This window comes from Nannospalax galili, unplaced genomic scaffold, assembly GCF_000622305.1.
Source record: "Nannospalax galili isolate Female #2095 unplaced genomic scaffold, S.galili_v1.0 scaffold769, whole genome shotgun sequence".
In the NCBI taxonomy this organism is placed as follows: Eukaryota; Metazoa; Chordata; class Mammalia; order Rodentia; family Spalacidae; genus Nannospalax; species Nannospalax galili.
The window spans coordinates 1,834,202-1,852,542 of NW_008360306.1; the positions used below are offsets into that span (position 1 = coordinate 1,834,202).

Below are 18,341 nucleotides of genomic sequence, written 5' to 3' on the forward strand. Positions count from 1 at the left end.
ATAGATGTAATAAAAAATGTTTAAAGGTGGGTGGCATCACAGGGGAATGTTGAACTATGCCCTCCATATGCACACACACACACCTGCACATACCAACATACACACATACACACACATACACAAATAATGACAACAAAAAAATTTTTAATGAAAAAAGGTTTTTTAAAGGTGGACAGTACCTGAGGAATGACACTCATGGTTGACATAGACATGTCCCCCCCACAGAAAATGGATCACATCATCACCAGGAACAAAGACCCTAGCTTACAACTCAAAGGAGCCTACCATTATTTTGATTTGTTTTTTTTGAAGATTTATTTTAATTTTTTATTTATATGACTGTTTGTGTGTGTATGCCATGTGTGTAGGGGACAACAGAAGAGAGTGTTAGATCCCCTAGAACTGGAGTTAGAGGCAATTGTGAGCTGCCCGATGAGGGTGCTGGGAACTAAACCGAGGTCCTCTGGGAGAGCAGCAAGTGCTCTTTACTGCTGAGCCATCTCCCCAGCCTCAGGACTGTCATTTTCATTTTGGCTGCTGGCATAGTGCCGTCTCCATGTAATGTGGGTCTGCCAGCTCTTTTCTCTCTGGCATAATCACTGGAGAATAATAGATATCACTTCTATTCTGCAATACTAGGTAAGTCATTGATTTGATCTGAAAAAACAATACATCCAGAAGTATTTAAGTTATGTAATACACTTCAAGGTAAGTTGGCTAAATAAAATAAACTATAATCAGGTTTGGTGGCACACACCTTCAATCCCAGAACTCTATAGGCAGAGGCAGGCCAATCTCTGTGAGTTCAAGGCCAGCCTGGTCTACATAGTGAGTTCCAGACCAGCTGGGGCTATAATGAGACCCTGTCTCAAAAACTAAATAAATGACTAAATAACTAAATAAACCATCCATTTAATATGCTATCTGAAAACTTAAATATACATTCCTTCATGACATCATTTAGTCCCTATACCCAAGCTTCAAAATATATTAGCTTGAGGTTGGAGACATGACTCAGTGGTTAAGAGCACTGGCTGCTCTTGCAGAGGACCTGGGTTCAATTCCCAGCACCCATGTGGCAACTAACAAGCATCCTTAACTCCAGTTCCAGAGGATCTGACACCCTCTTCTGACCTCCAGAGGCCTTGCATGACACAGGTGCACTTAAGTACATGCAGGAAAAAGACTCATACACATAAAATATAAATATAATATTTAATATGCATTAGCTTTAAAAACTAGAAATACAAAATTATTTAGAGAGTTTTTACTTGTTAGCTTCCTCAAGTTCCTAAAATCTGGAAACATTAAGTGAAACAGGATCTTAAACTGTCCAAGAAAATTCTGTGTATCACATGACAAGTGTGGAGAAACTAGTTTAGGGCTCTGCCGGTAAACTGTTGGTTGTAGTTTACTTTGGGCAAGTCACTGTCTGGTCTCAATTTCTCCTGCAGCTGAAAAATTAAGATTTGTGGGGCTTGAAATATGGCTCAGTGGTTAACAGCACCAGCTGCTCTTGCAGAGGACTTGGGTTCCATTCTCAGCACCCACATGGTGGCTCACAACCAGTTCCAGGGGATCTGACATCTGGATTTGTTCCATGTGTGTGACTTCCAAGGCACCTACCGGGCCTGCATTTCCATCCCTGTGATCTCTTCCACACCTGAAAAAATGTTTCTTGTTATTTTCTGGTGGTGCTAAGGATCAAAATCAGTGATTCTTCCTGCTAGACCAGGGCTCAACCACCGCGTTCCACCCCCTTATTCCTTTGACCTTGAAAGAAGCAACTCTCACCATGGCCTAGTCATGGAAGGTCTGTTTCTCTCTCTTATATTAGATATGTGCAGTCCACTTTAGTTTTCCCTGGTAAAGTGGACTTTTCCTAAAAGTGCTGACTAGGTCATTCCCTTACCATATGCAAATGGACAGCACCATTGTATCACACATGTGTTAGGAGAATATTTGTGTCCCAGGTTGGATTCTCCAGGAAGTAGAGCCGAGATAGCATAGCTTGTTGGGTTCTCTCTCTCTCTCTCTCTCTCTCTCTCTGTCTCTCTCTCCTCTCTCTCTCTCTCCCTCTCCCTCCCTCCCTCTGTCTCTCTCCTCTTTCCTTTTTTCATATTTCTTATTTATTTTCATTTATGTGTATGTGTATGAGGCTGCATGAGTTTATGTGTAATACATGTGTTTTGGCCAGCAGAGACCAGAAGGCATCCAATCCCTCTTCTGGAGCTGAAATTACAGGCGGTTGTAAGTCGCCCAATGGTGGGTGCCAGGAACTAAATCTGAGTTCTCTGTGAGAGAAGTCAGTTCTTTTAATCACTGAGCTATCTCTCCAGCCCCTGGATTGTCCTTTTTAGAGTTAGGATGTTTCCACAGGAGAGAGAAGGGCACAACACAAGAAGAAGCCGACCCAGGTACCGGCCCCTAGACACCTCAGCCAGCCTCACAGGCAGCTCTGGAACTAAATGGCCCCTCAGAGCTGTCCAAGCTGGCCGTAAACAGCCAGGTCTAGATTCCTCTGCACTTGAGTCTTTGTGTATGGGCAACTGGGTAGAGCAAATTTGCACGTCTACCGCCCAGTTAACACCACACTAAGGAGCCAGCAGAACTCCCATAGCTGGACAGAAAGCTCTGCTCTGAGCACCATACTGCTGAGTCTATCTGATAAAACCACAAATGTTGTCTCAGAAAGAAATCAAGCAGGATGGTTTTATGAAGCAGTCACCAATTTTGCCTGCATTATATCTGCAGTCTCAGCAAAGACAGCATATCATTAAATTATCAATATCTAATTATAGCTTATTTTTTTAAATATCTATCAGTATATAAAATTATATTATGGGGGACTGGAGAGATGGCTCAGTGGTTAGGAGACTGACTGCTCTTGCAGAGGACCCAGGTTTGATTCCCAGCATGCACATGGTAATTCCAGTTCCAGGAGATTCAATGACTTTTTCTGACCTCCATGGGCATTGCACAACACAGGTTCATTTACACACATGAAGGCAATACACTCATAGACAAAAAATAAAAACAATCAATAAAATAGTTTTAAATTAAATTAAATTATATTATGAGCCAAGTTTGTTGGCATAAGCCTGTCATCTCAGCAGCTAGGAGGCTGAGACAAGAGGATCACAAGTTCAAGTTTTACCTGGGTTATAGAGTGAGTTCCAGGTCATCCTGGGTTGAGTGAGACCCTGTCTCAAAAAGTAAAGCAGTGTTAAAGCACTGGCTGCCCTTGCAGAGGACCTAGGTTCTATTCCCAGCACCTACATGGCAGCTAACAACTGCCAGTGACGCCAGTTCCAGGGGATCCAACTCCCTCTTCTGTCTTCCACAAGCATTGCACATGTATGGTGCACTTGCATACAAGCAGGAATAATACTCAGACACATAAACTGAAAATAAATAAGTAAATAAAAATTTTAATAAGTAAACAGAGCTGGCATTGCAGCCCAGTTGGTAGAATGCTTCCCTTGCCTATGCAAAGTCCTGGGTTCAGTCGCCAGCACCATGAAAATAAATAAATAAATTTAAATAATTAAAATTTTGAATTTTTAAATGTTCACCGTGTGTGTGTGCACGTGTGTGTGTGTGTGTGTGTGTGTGTGTGTGTGTGTAGAGATGGCTCTGTAGTGAAAACCACATGCTGAAAAGCAAAACAACCTCAGTCAGAGTAGTTAAAAGCACATGCTGGCCTTTCAGACAACCTGAGTTTGGTTCCCAGCACCCATGTCAGGTGACTCACGGCTGCCTGTAACTGCAGTTCCAGGGGTTCCAACACCCTTTTCTAGCCTTTGTGGGTACCCTCACTCATGCACACAGACACACCCAGAGGCACACATGCACACACATACATATAAAGAAAAAAATTAAATATATATACTCTATTAACGTATCTGCTATTCCATGAGTAGAGTGTAAATTTTATGAGGCAGACAACCTACCTACCTTGCTCACAGTCCTAGGACAGTGTAGACAGACACTGATTCTGGAATGAGTGAGTGAGTGAGTTCAAATTAGTGGTCAAATGTTCAGCATCATGATAGTCTGTGATTTGTGGTACATGATGGATCCAATGAGTTAAATACTCTTAAGTATCTCCTTTATGATTTGAAGGAGATAACTGAATGGAGTTTACTAATCACACCCAAGACAATGATAATATGTTTAACAAACACCAAAATATAAGAAAGGTAGGTTGTTCTATCAACAGATAGAACCTCAAGTAATTGAACCATACACTGGAAACAGAGATCCACCTTATACTGTACTGGATCATAGCCCACAAGCCAGGACACCCATTAGTTTACCTTATTATAAGGTGACCACCTTACAGTAATAGATCACAACTTTATTTTTTATTTTTTATTTTTTTGATCTTTTTGAGACAGGGTCTCCCTGTAGCCCCAGCTGTCCTGGAACTCACTATATAGACCAGGCTGGCCTTGAACTCACAGAGATCTGCCTGCCTCTGCCTCCTGAGTGCTGGGATTAAAGGTGTGTGACACCACGCCTGGGTCAGATCACAACTTTATAAAGCTACCCTTTAAAATATCTATAAAGCCAGTCGTGGTGGCAGACAACTTTAATTCCAGCACTCGGGAGGCAGACGCAAGTGGATCTCTGTGAGATTGAGGCCAGCTTGGTCTACACAGTGAGTTCCAGGCCAGTTGAGGCTACAGGGAGACCCTATCTCAAAACCAAAACCAAAAACAAATACATAGATAGATAGATGATAGATAGATAGATAGATAGATAGATAGATAGATAGAGTAGATAGATAGATAGATAATGTATTCATTATATATGCATCTGCATTTGTATATATGCAAATGATTCTTAAGCTTAACACAAAACACTAAAACCACAGACTACAATACCTTTAACTTTTTATAATCTAATTAAAAATTTAAAAATTTAAAGATATTTGCTGACTGTATTAGTCAGGGTTCTCCAAAGAAACAGAACCGGTAGAATGAATATGCATGTATAGAGAATTATCAGCTTAGCTCACAGGATAGAGTCCGAGTAGTCCAGTAATGTCTACACCACACTGGAGAGGCTGAGAATCCGTAGTCACTCAGTCCACAAGGCTGGAAGTCTCAGTAGTCCCAATCTGGCACTGAAGGTCTGACGAATTCCAAAAGACCAGCTAGTCTTCAGTCTACAGCAGCAAGACGAACTCACCAGCGAGACAGAAGGCAAGCAGCAAGAAGCCAGGCATTCTCCTCTGCCATGGCCTTTTATACGACTGCCATCAGAAGGTAACACCCATATTTAGGGTGCGTCTTCCAGCTTCAGATGATCCAATCAAGAAGATCTCTCTCATTTCAGTTAATCCCAGATCCAGTCAAGTTGACACCCAGGATTAGCCATCACACTGACAAAGAAAATATGTCATTTCAAGTAATTTATTATTTCTTTTAAAATTTTTTTATTTATTTTTATTTTATGTGTATGCCTGCCTGTATGTATGTGGACTTGTGCATGAGGTGCCCACAGAGGCCAGAGAAGGATATCAGCTCTTAATCAATAACCCATCTCTCCAACCCATCAAGTAATTAATTATTTAGTATTCCTTGAATATACATTTTTATAATAATTAACTTTTATATTTTATTTAGTTATATTTTGTGTATATGAGTGTTTTGTTTGCACCAGTGTCATACCTATGGAGGCCAAAAGAGGATGTTGGATTCCCTGGAACTGGAGTTACAGATGGTTGTTAGCCTCCGTGTGGGTGCTGGGACCTGATGCAAGAGCAGCCAGGGTTCTTAACTGCTGAGCCATCTCTCCAGCCCTTCATATGCATTTCTTAATTTTTTTTATCATGCAAAATAATGCATTTCATTGTGGCATTTTCCTTCATATATGCCATTATTCTCTCTTGTTTTGTGTCCCATGCAGAACCTAGACTTAAATTTGTGGGGCGCAGGCGCGGGTCCTAGAGGTAAACCCACTTTTAAAACCATGCATGAACATCAAGCCCATGAGTTGCAGTTAGCAGTGCAGCAACAGAATAGAGTCTGACTTCAGCAGGGCAGGTTAGCTGTCACTGATAAAGCCCTCAGAGTATAAAACAGGGGCTAGGGAGGTGGCTTAGTGGATAAGCATGAGGACATGAGTTCAGTCCCCCGCACCCGTGTAAAAAGCTGGTGTGGCCCTGTACATGCCTATTACCCCAGTGTTGTGGGGTGAAAAGCATGGAGACAGAAGCATCACTAGGCTTGCTGGCCACCAGCCTAGCTCTAGGTTGACCCTGTCTCAAGGGGAAAAGGGGAGGGTAAAGAGTAGGACACCTCTGGCCTCTGGGCACATGCATCTGCAGGTTTCTGTGCTCATTTACCACACATATACACTATACATACAGAGGAGAGGGGGAGGGGAAGAGAGAGAAATTTAAAATATAAAGTAAAACATTGAAAATTTCCTTTTGGCTTCAAAATTTCAGGATTCTTTTTCTATCCAATTCTTACCTCTGCCCTGCCTTTGAAAGGCTTCTTAATCTAATCATCTTGAGCAGCAGTGATTTTAAAGTGGCTAGAGATATAGCTCAGTTGGTAGAGTACTTGCCTGGCATGCACAAAGGCCTGAGTTCAGTTCCTAGTACTGCATAAACCAGGCATGGTAGTGCACACCTGCAATCCCAGCACTGCAGATACAGAGGGAGCAGGAGCACGAGTTCAAGGTCATCCTTGGCTACAGAATGAGTTCAAGGCCAGTCTGGGCTCCATGAAACCCTGGCTCAAATAGTCGGGGTGGGACAGGGGAGGTGGCTCAAGGGTAAAGTGGTTGTTGTACAAGCGTAAGGACTTGTGTTTGATCCCAGGAACACACATAAAATGCCAGATATCATGTTGAGTACCTATAGTCCCAGCACTGGGGGATTGGAGACCCTGGGACTTGCTGGACAGCCAGCCTAGCCAAATCTCTGGGCTCCCAGTCCCTGTAGGAGACCCTCTGTCAAAAACCTGGGTGAATGTCATCTGACAAAGAACAGCAGAGGTTGTCCACTGGTCTCCACATGCACATGCACACATATGCATCTGCATGAGTGCACACACACCCTAAGTCTAGAAGCATATTCTACCCAGACAAAACAAACTGCAAAGCACCAACTTCTGTCCTTCTCACTCAGGCTGCCCCACCACGTTTTCAATGGAAAATGTCATTCTGTCCTCCATGACCCCTCCCTTCACCTGGCATCCAACACCAAATCTGCCACAAAGTGAACACTCCATGTGTTCTGTGGAGTCTCACAGGACCCTGCACCTCCGATCTTGAATAGTCACAGTGACTGTAGGGCAAACTCCATCCTGCCTAGTTTTCTTGCTGGATCCTAGCCTGCTTCTGAACCTCCTTTCTACTTGCTAAAATCACTGCCTATACAGCAGCAGCAAACACATTTTAGCATCATCCTGTGCAATCAAGTCTTATTTTTTTTTTAATTTGACAATTAAAAAGTATACTTAGGTCAGCAAAAGAGCTCATCAGGTAAAGGCACTTGCCACCAAGCCCAACAACCTGAGTTTGAGCCCAGAGACTCACAATTGAAGGAGAAAACTGACTCCCACAAGTTATTAACCTCTACATGCATGCCCATAGCATGCATGCGTGTGCATACCCACCCATACACCACAAAATAAATGAATAAATAAAATGTATACTTAGAGGCTGGTGGTATGGCTCACTTGGCAGAGTGTGTCCTTGTCTGTCACAACCCTGGATTCAATCTCCCAACATCACCAAAAACAAGCAAGCAAACAAAAGCAGATGTGCTTGTGTTGTGTTAAAGTCTAAAATCACCTACTTCTGCCTGCTACTAGTCGAGATCATGAAACTTTAGTATATGGGGGCTGGAGAGATGGCTCAGCACTGGCTGCTCTTGCAGAGGACCTTGGTTTGGTTCCCAGCACCCACACTGTGGCTAACAACCATCTGTAACTCCAGTTCCAGGGGATCTGACACTCTCTTTTGATCTCCAAAGGCATTGCACACATGTGGTACCCTTACATACATGCAGGCAAAACACTCATACACATAAAATAAAAATATATCAAAAAATTTAAGACTTTAATATGTTAAAAGCATTGTTCTTCAATCAATGTTATTTTAAGTATGCCTAAACTCTGATCATAATAGCCTCACTCTAGTGATGACTTGGAGAACACATTTTTTAAAATATTTTATTATTTTTATTTTTTATGTGTATGAGTATATTATTGCCTGCTTGTATATAAGTGCACCCATGTCATGCAATGCTTGTGGTGGTCAGAAGAGGGTGTTAGATCCCCTGGAACTGGAGCTACAGAGACAGTTGTTAGCTGCTATGTGGGTGTTGGGCACCAAACCCAGGTCCTCTATAAGAGCAGCCAGTACTCTTAACTGCTGAGCCATTTCTCTAGTCCCATGGAGAACACATTTTTAAAAATCTTTCTACCCTAACTTCTAAACCTTTACTTTCCCCTTCATTAGTCAATATTGTTTCTTTTCACACCCACACACCCACACCCCATTACATTTATTTATTTGCTGGGTGATACACATGTGCCAAGGCACAAACATGTATAGCAATCAGAGGACAATTTGCAAGAGTCGATTTTCTCCCTCCACCATGTGGGTTCCAGAGGTTCAAACTCAGGTTGTCAGTCTTCCTCTGCTGAGCCATCTTGCCAGCTCCCGACTTACCCCTTCTTTAAAAAAAGAAGCTTTCTCCCCACTTCTGTGACAGGGGGAAAGAGGGTATCCTTGGGGAGTGGGTATTCTGATTAAACTGTCCCTCACTCAGTGGCCTGTCCTATTACTTTTACTGAAGAGAGAGGGGCAGGATCTTTGACTCTTCAACTCACATTTAGTGAAGCAAGAGTGAAGGAACTGGAAGGCTGAGAGCATCCCCAAGCTTTCCATAGTCATTTCTTTATCCTCAGCCCCTGCTCCTTGCCTTCCTACCTCCCTAACTTCCTGGTTAAGACCTGCATTTCCCTTCCTCGTACTCCATCTGGCAACCTCACGTTGAGATAACTACACCTCCTTCAATACTCATTTAATAATTTTGAAATGAGCAAAGTGAAGGAGGTTTGGTTCTGCCCTGGTCCATGCACAGGGCAGACAGTGGGTGAGCCTGTGGAAAGGCTCCCCCACTATGCCATAGAGGTACGCAGGGCACATGGCCACTTTATGGCTTTCTTAGAATACAGAGTGGCAGGTTTTGATGAAATACAAATGAATTCTGTTGCATAATCCAAGAGAAAACATCATTTTCTCAAAATCTCCTTAGACTTCTATTTTTGAGTTTATTTATTGAGCAGATACCACCTGAATAGCTAAAGCACCACACCCTGGGCCAGGTGCAAGGGAGACTGGACTTTTCCAAACTCCATTTGTTATGACTTCCAGAAGCCCCACAGGCTCAGGCAGAAAGTACAGTGAGTCCCCAGCCCAGAGGAACAGCCACCAGGGTCACAGTCAAATTTGTATAAGCCCTAGGCAAGTGACCACAGGGCGCCAGAGGGCAAAACCTCAGTATATATAAAAGCAATGGCCCTTGAGTTAGGGATGTAGCTCAGCTGGGAGAGTACTTTACCTACCTACATAAGGCCCTGGATTCCCCAGCACAGAGTAAACTCAGTGTGGCAGCACACCCATGTAATCCCAGCAGTGGGAAGCAGAGATAGGAGGATCCCAAGGACTCGGGGTTCAGCCAGACTAGCCAATCCATGAACTCCAGGTTCAGTGAGAGACCCTGTCTCAAAAAAAAATATATGGTTGAGGGGCTGGAGAGATTGCTCAGTGGTTAAGAACACTGACTGTTCTTGCAGAAGACCTGGGTTCGAATCCCAGCACCCACATGGCAGCTAACAACCGTCCATAACTCTAGTTCCAGGTGATCTGACGGCCTCTTCTGTCCTCTGTGGGCATTGCACAACATGGGTGCACTTACCTATATGCAGGCAATGCACTCATACACATAAAATAAAAATAATAAATAAAATATTTTTTTAAAAAATATGGTTGAAGGAGTAGCTAGATGGCTCAGCAGTTAAGAAAACTTACTGCTATTGCAGAGGGCACAAGTTCAGCTCCCAGCACCCACATGGCAGCTCATAACCGATTGAAATTCCAATCTAGGGAATCCAGTGCCTCTTCTACACTCCACAGGCACTGCAAACATGTAGTGCACATACATATATGCAAGCAAAACACTCATGCACAAAAAATAATTTAAAAATCTATAAAACAGTATGGTTGAGAACAGTAAAGGAAGACACTGTGGGTCTCTGGCCTCCATGTGCACATCTCAAAAAAAAGTTTTTTACTGAAGATATTGAACAAACATTCCAATGGCTTTTTAAAATACTTTATTGAGTACACCAAGAGGGCAGTGGGTGGGCAGTAACTGGAATCTATTCACAGTCCAGCCTTTTTTTGAATCTGAGGAAATTGTTCTGTTGTTTTTTTACATCGAAAGAATATTGTAAATTCACCACATTAACATACATTGACTTAAAACTGGTCCTTAACCCCACTGGAATTTCAAGAAACTATTTCATATATTTCTGAATGGTAATATTTTATTATATTTGTGCATGTGTGTATACGTGTGTGTGTGTGTGTGTGTGTGTGTGTGTGTGTGTGTGTGTCAGAGGACAACACACAGACATCAGTTCTCTCCTTCATCCATATAGGTCCCTGGGATCAAATTCAGGTTGTCAGACTCCATCGGTGGCAAGCACATTTACGCACTGAACCATCTCATTGGCCCTGAATGATCATGTTGTGGGCTTTTTAAATGTATATTTTCAAATTCATTTATTTTTATTTTATGTGTACAAGTGTATTGCCTGCATGTATGTAAGTGGACTCATGCCATGCAATGCCCTCGGAGGTCAGAAGAAGGTGGAACTAGTGGTTCTTGTTGAAAGGCCTGGGAGTTGAGGAGACAGTGTGCTCAGTGGAGGTGACATATCAGAGTTTTGGGGCTTCGGGTCTCTGGCTACATTCCCCTCATTTTAAAATTTCCTCATTAAGTTGACCTGGGTATTTTTGAACTGTTTTAGGTAATGATTGAAAAATTCATTTCCTGGTTCTGGGGATGTTGTTCAGTGTTAGGGTATCACTCCCAAAAATATGCAAAAATAAAAATAAGCAAACTTCATTCCCAACTGTACTTGAAAAGGGTATCTACTGTTAGATGGACATGTGTCTGCATCTTGTTGCCTATTACATAATATATGAAGAATTTTAGTGATAGTGACCTCTGGTATAAAAGCTGCCCTGCAAATCTAAGATTCCTTTTATAAAAAGAAAAAACGTGGGGACAGGAGAGGGTTCCGTGGTTAAGAGCACTGGCTGCCCTTGCAGAGGACCCAGGTTCTCTTCCCAGCACTCACATGGCAGCCAATAACCATCCATAACTTCAGTTCCAGGGGATCCAACGCCCTCTTCTGGCCCACATGGACATTGCACAACCCTGGTGCACTTACATAGATGCAGGCAAAACCCTCATATACATAAACTAGAAATAAATATACTTTTTTTAAACTTTAAAAACAAAAAAGAAAAAGTGGGCCATTGAAATGGCTCATCAGATAAAGGCACTTGCCACAAAACCTGACAAACTGAGTTCAATTCCCTGAACTCATAAGTAAAAGGAGAGAAAACTCCCACAAGTGTTCTCTGACCTCGTGTGTGTGTTGTACTACCCAAGTGTCCACATGCACACCCACATGCACACACACAGTAAATAATAATTTTAAAAGAAAGAAAAGAAGTTAGGGCAAAGCAAAGAATTGTACTGCTAACATTATCTAACATATTTAAAAGAGGTTACATAAAACTTGGGCTTTGTCTTTGAACTAAAAGCTAAAGTAGCCTTTCTTTCTGGAGTAGGTCACACACTACTGTGTGTCATTTTTTTAACATTTTATTTATTAATTTTTTAAATGTGTGTCACTGTATTCTTGCATGTATGTTAAGTGCACCCATGTCATGCAGTGCCCTTGGAGGTCAGAAGAGGGCATTGGAGCCCTTGGAACTGGAGTTACGTATGGTTGTTAGCTTCCATGTGGGTGCTGGGATTCGAACCTGGGTTCTCTACAAGAGCAGACGGTGCTCTTAACCCCTGAGCCATCTCTCCAGCTCATTATGTGTGTCATTTTTAATATATACCTTACTGGATTATTTAAATACCCATGCGTCAATGACAATCCATCGAATTTCAAGTTTTAGCTTTCTGAGTATATTCCAATTTCTTTACATTAAAAAAAAAATTTTTTTTTGGTCTTTTTGAGACAGGGTCTCCCTGTAGCCCCAGCTGTCCTGGAAATCACTATGTAGACCAGGCTGGCCTTGAACTCACAGAGATCTGCCTGCCTCTGCCTCCTGAGTGCTGAGATTAAAGGCATGTGCCACCACGCCCGGCGCTTAAAATTATTTTTATTTTATGTGTATGAGTGTATTGCCTGCATATATGTGAATGCACCCGTGTGGTGCAATGTCGCAGAGGTCAGAAGAGGGCTTTGGATTCCCCTGGAACTGGAGTTAAGGATGGTTCATAGCTGCCATGTGGGTGCTGGGAATCGAACCCAGGTCCTCTGCAAGAGCAGTCAGTGCTCTCAACCACTGAGCCATCTCTCCAGGCCCCAATTTCTTTACATTTAATAAACTTGGAAAATATAGATAGCTTTTAATTTGATAAGCAGGGTCCTACACCTGGTTTTGAAACCAGGTCTTCCTGTAGACCCAACAGGCCTGCAACCAAGCTGGCCTGAATCTCAAAGAGATCCATTGGCTTCTGCTTCTGTGGAGTGCTGGGATTAAAGGCATGCACCACCATGCCCAGCAGTTTTTGTTTGTTTGTTTGTTTGGTTGGTTGGTTGGTTGGTTGGTTGGTTGGTTGGTTGGTTGATTTTGTTTTGCTTTGATATACAGTCTCACTGTGTAGCCCAGGCTAGCCTCAAACTATCCTCTTGCCTCAGCTTCCTCTGACTCCTGAGATTGTAGGTAAGTATCACCTTGGCCAGGGTTTTGATTTTTCTAACATATGCTTGTGTGTGAATGAGTTTTGCTTTGCTCTGCGAGTGAGCACTGTGGGTTCTAGTGCCACTGACTCTCTTTGCAAGTCAAGTGATCACCATTTGAAAATAGCTGCTGCTTATTTGAGGGTCTCCTCTCAGTCTACCTGTTTAATTCTCACTGAAACCATGACTCAAAACCCAAACCTCCACCTCACAGGTCTCCTGTGATACTGGCATGTAAAAGCTTCGTGTTTTTCTGGGACTGTCAGGTTCAACTTCAAACACTGTAGTTTTATTAATAAATACATGGTCATAAAATGCAGGCCTAGTGCTTTTCTTTAGAACCTTAGACCCACTTGCATGGGTCCCAGTCACAGTCCAAGCTCTTTTTTCTATGTCATGAGTTTCCCAAGTTCAGATTTCCTGGGAAATAAAACAGAATAATAACACTTTGAGCATTTTTTTCCATAAGATTCAGAAAACATAGGTTAAGATGCTTTTTAAAAATTATTTTGGGGGCTGGAGATATGGCTCAGCAGTTAAGAACACTGACTGTTCTTGCAGAAGACCCAGGTTCAAATCCCAGCACCCACATGGCAGCTAACAACTGTCCATAACTCCAGTTCCAGGGGATCCGACAGCCTCTTCTGTCCTCTGTGGGCATTGCACAACATGGGTACAGTTACTTACATGCAGGAAATACACACATATACATAAAATAAAAATAACAAAAATTTTTTAAATTATTTTGGAAGACTGGGCATGGTGGCACACGCCTTTAATCCCAGCACTGGAGGCAGAGGCAGGTGGATCTCTGTGATTTCAAGGCCAACTTGGTCTATATAATGAGTTCCAGGCCAGCTGTGGCTACAGGGAAACCCTGTCTCAAAAAGACAAAAAGAAAAGTTATTTTGGGTCAGGCGTGGTTTGGGAGGCAGAGACAGGCAGATCTCTGTGAGACCCAGTCTATGTCATGAGTTCCAGGCCAGCTGTGGCTATAGAGAAACTCTGCCTCAAAAAACAAACAACAACAACAAAAAAAAAAAAAGCAATTATTTTTCGGGGAGACAAGGTCTTGCTGTCTTGCTATACAACTCACTGGTCTCAAACTCATGATATCCCCTACCTCCAGAGTATACACTCATCTTAAGAGATGCACTTTTTTTGCGTTTTATTTATTATTGTGTGTATACTTGATGGGAGTGGGGCATTCATGTGTCATGGCACATACATGGAGGTTAGAGGACAACTTTGTGGAGTTGGTTCTCTCCTTCCACCTTTATGTGGGTTTCAGGTATTAAACTCAGGTCGCCAGGCTTGTGCAGCAAATGCCTTGCCTGCTGAGCCATCTTGCTGGCCCGAGAAATACATTTGTTAACCTCTAATACAACCTTTTTCAGTGGCATAAATGTTCTACATCTATGTTGTCCAGTCGTGGGTGGACACCAGCCATGGCCACTGAGTGCTTGAAAATGTAGCCGGTGTGACTTAGGAATTAAACATTACATTTTATTTCATTTTAATTCATTTATAGTAAAATAGCCACATGTGGCTAGTGGTTGACCTGCTGGTCAGCATAGCTGTAGTGCAACACCTACATCTGATGGCTATGGCAAATTTATTCAAGATCTCTCAAGCCCACAAGATGACTCAGTGGCTAGAGGTGTCTACTGCCAAGCCTGAGTTCAATACCCAAAACCTACAAGGGTAGAAGGAGACAACTGGCTACCAAAATTTGTCTTCTGACCTCCATGTGTATGCCATGCACAACACATGTACACACACACACACACACACACACACACACACACACACACACACACACAAACTAAAAATAACAAAATGTAGTAAAAAATTTAAGGATCTCTTCATTATTTGAACTTCAATATATAAATGGGAGAAAGGTCTAAATAGAAATGTAACAGGAAACACCTTCCTTACACATCAAAACATGTAAAACTTATAAAAGGAAAGTCAGTTCTATAATGAATTTAATGTTGGATCTTAGCTTTTACACCAAAACCTGGCTGTAAAATGTCATTTCCCCTCAAGAAATCTCCATGTTTAATTTTTTTTTAATTTCAGATAATAAAATTTTGTATTTTCTAAATATCTTTGGTTCTTGCTTTCTAATGGAGGAAAGGGCAATTATATATTTAAAAAAAATTTTTTAAGTTCTCATGGAGGAGATACAAAAACCAAAGGTTTCTCCTAAAACCCTGGGGTAAGACATTGATTTCTCCTTACCCCACCTGAGCATGTGCTGTTTAAAAATCCCCCACAGTTGTACATGGTTTTCAGCTGCAAATTGCCAGAGTATTGTTTGTTTGTTTTTTTATACTCTTAAGGGTTAGAGCTACCGACTGACTGACCACCCTCGTCTTTTATAGAGAGAGGGACATGGTCTTTTGAAAGCATTTTCTCCTTTAAAAGTCATTTCAGTTGCATTTAAGAAACGTCCATTATCATCCATCCAGGGCATCTTTTTTTCATCCACTGGGCGTTAGAATGAGATTAATCATCTTTGCCCATCAAGAACGCACAGGGCTCCATTAAATCAGTCAAGGACATTGAATCCCAGCCTCCTCACTCTGCTGACATACATGCCAATGCTGAGTTGAGGGACGATTTGGGAAAGTATCATTAGGTTGGAATTGTACGCCTGTCTCTTTAAATCTAAAAAAAAAAAAAAAAAAAAAAAAAAAAAATCCTTTCAGAAGCTGTAGAGAGAAGGTGCTAGAACTGTGTACGATCATGACTGGAAAGCAGGATCCCTCAGTGACTGCCGAATCTTCCCAGCACAAGACAGAGAGGCAGCTCAGCACAACCCTCCCCTGATCCCCAGGCAGAAGGAGGATGCCACCGACCAGCTCGCAGATACAATTCGATTGAGAACGCTGCTCTTTCAAGGGAATGAGTTGGAGGCTCGCTTTTATGTTAAAAGCCACCAGTATCCTCCTTGCCAGACATGGACACGACATTTTTAAAGGAATTATTTGGTCACCGCGTTTTATGCAAACTGTTCTAAGGAGTCTACTATACATGGCATTGTCTCTCCTCTCCTTTTTTTCTTTTGCATATATGTAATTCCGGAGGTAAAGGAAAAAAGCCTGCCAGGGAGTCAGAAGGCATCCCACTAGCGATCAGCTGACATTCCTAACTGAAGGCTGCAATGTGTTGCTTATTCACTGTATACCGTGGGAGCTGCGGGGACTAGCAGAGAGCTGAACTATGCATTTCAAACAGCGGTGCTTGATCAGAAAGAGGGCTGAGAGAGAGGCAGCCGGCGAGGAAAGAGCACAGCTGGACTTTCTCCTTCTTTTCATCCATTTCTGCAGGATCATGTATTCATAAGGGATGAGGCGGGCCACGGCGATCCCAGGCCTGAGCCGCGGCCTACCCAGTCAGTTCAGAGCCAGGCCCTCCACTATCGGAACCGAGAGCGCTTTGCCACGATCAAATCAGCATCTTTGGTAAGCAGACAACCCTCTACCCACCTTCCCTGCCTTCCCCTCCTCCCTGTCTGGCCCTCCCTGAGCCTCCCTTGGCTTCATGGATGGGAGGAAAAGGAGTCAGGAATGTCTTCTCCCTCCTAATAATTTTATTCATTTTAGAAAAAAAAAAAAATCTGTTGGCATAGCAACCTGATCTCAGATATTTAGCGTTGTCTATGACATGTTAAAAAAAAAAAAAACCTTTGTGTGTGTGTGTGTCTGTGTGTCTCTCTGTGTGTCTGTCTGTGTGTGTGTTTGTGTGTGTGTGTGTGTGTGTGTGTGCTGTATATGCAAAATACAAGGCTTTTGAGATGAGTTGCTAGCCTGTCCAATTTTTTTAAAGCTGTCTTTTCATTGAAATAAATAATACTAAAAACCTTTTTTAAAGGTCTGGCTGCGTGAATGCAGGTCACTACACTTCTTTTTGCATATGTGTATGTGTGTCTGTATAATGTCCACACACATCAAAAGATTAAGCACAATTTTTTTTTTTTTTAATATATGGTTGCCAGCTACCATCTGTAATTGTAGAAAAATCAGTCGCTTCCCAGGGATGGATCGCCGGTTCGTTCTGGTTCATTCATTTATTTATTGCAACAATGGTAGTGGCTGTGCTTCCCCCATTTAACCCCTGAAGAATTTCCTGACAACCATAAAGCGAGGAGGGCTTTGTAGGAGTCGCTGGGAACGACTGTGAGAGCAAAGGGGCCAAAGGATTCTTCAGCATTTTTACTATTGCAAATGTGATTGCCGGATGCCCTTGTAGTAGCAAAAGGGGTGTGTGCAGGAAGAGTTAGTTTCCATGCCTCCTCCCCTCGGTCCCCCCACGCGTGCGCGTGCGCGCTCACACACACACACACACACACACACACACACACACACACTCACAGGCTCACACCATTTCATCCTGGCTTTCTGAACTCCCCTTAATCTTTCCCTCCTGAATCTCACTTCTCAACCAGGAAAATAATTGAAATATTAGTTGTTTTGCCCAAATGGATATTAGAGGTCACATGGGCAGGAAGAGTTAGTGTACGTACGCTGCTCAGCCGTTAAATCCAGAGCCTATGATGACATCATCCAAGGCCGACCCAGAAATGATCGTTTTTTCTTGTCCTATTTTTCAAACCTGATTTCTACTTAATTCCCCCGCCTAAAGTCTTTGTAAAGGCTCCAGCGACCCTTGAAATTTAGAATGGATTATAATCTTTGAAAACCCAAATATAAGGAAAATGAAAGCAGGTACCCTATTGCTTTTGCCCATGGCTGGGTAAGAAGAAAACCCACACAATTTGATGTAGTCTATTTATAAATAATTCCCCTCTCTTGAGTTCCTTTATGTTGAAGTTTCTTGTAATCTCTTTGATGGGCAATTTTTTACCTGAGAGGAACACTGCTGTGTGGTAGACGTCTCAAAATGTCCACTCTGTATCTGCCAATGGTTGGTAAGCATCTCAGAACCTACTTGTGAGTCTGTATAAAGCATGGTGGGATTGTTAATTAGTAATTATCTCCGTGCCATGATACCTGACAAAAGGAGAAATACGGTATTTGCAGGAACTGTGACTCCTCACCACAGGCCTCTGTGGGGCTTGCACCTTTTATCCCCACCTGCGCGTGTGAAGTGAGAGTAGAGACAGTAGAGAGCCCCCAGCATCCCAGCACCATGGGCAGGCTCTGCATGGAGCTATACCTTACCCCCAGCACATCTCCTCAGCACGGGACAGGTCCTCTTCTTTCCCTCATGCCACACCCTCCTCCTTCCCACATCATATATTCATGACTCTCTCCTCCCTCCCCAGAAGACATTACTACAGTTATG

At 42.6% G+C, this 18,341-nt stretch overlaps 1 protein-coding gene across 1 annotated transcript in view; it reads left to right on the forward strand.

Annotated features, from left to right (window-relative positions):
- The window catches only part of Taok3 (TAO kinase 3), a 110,621-nt gene that overhangs the window by 62,405 nt on the left and 29,875 nt on the right, over positions 1–18,341 (forward strand). Inside the window, exon 13 of the mRNA XM_029559276.1 lies at positions 16,364–16,498. Within this exon, the coding sequence (XP_029415136.1) occupies positions 16,364–16,498 (135 nt within the window). The remainder of the gene's footprint in view (positions 1–16,363; positions 16,499–18,341) is intronic.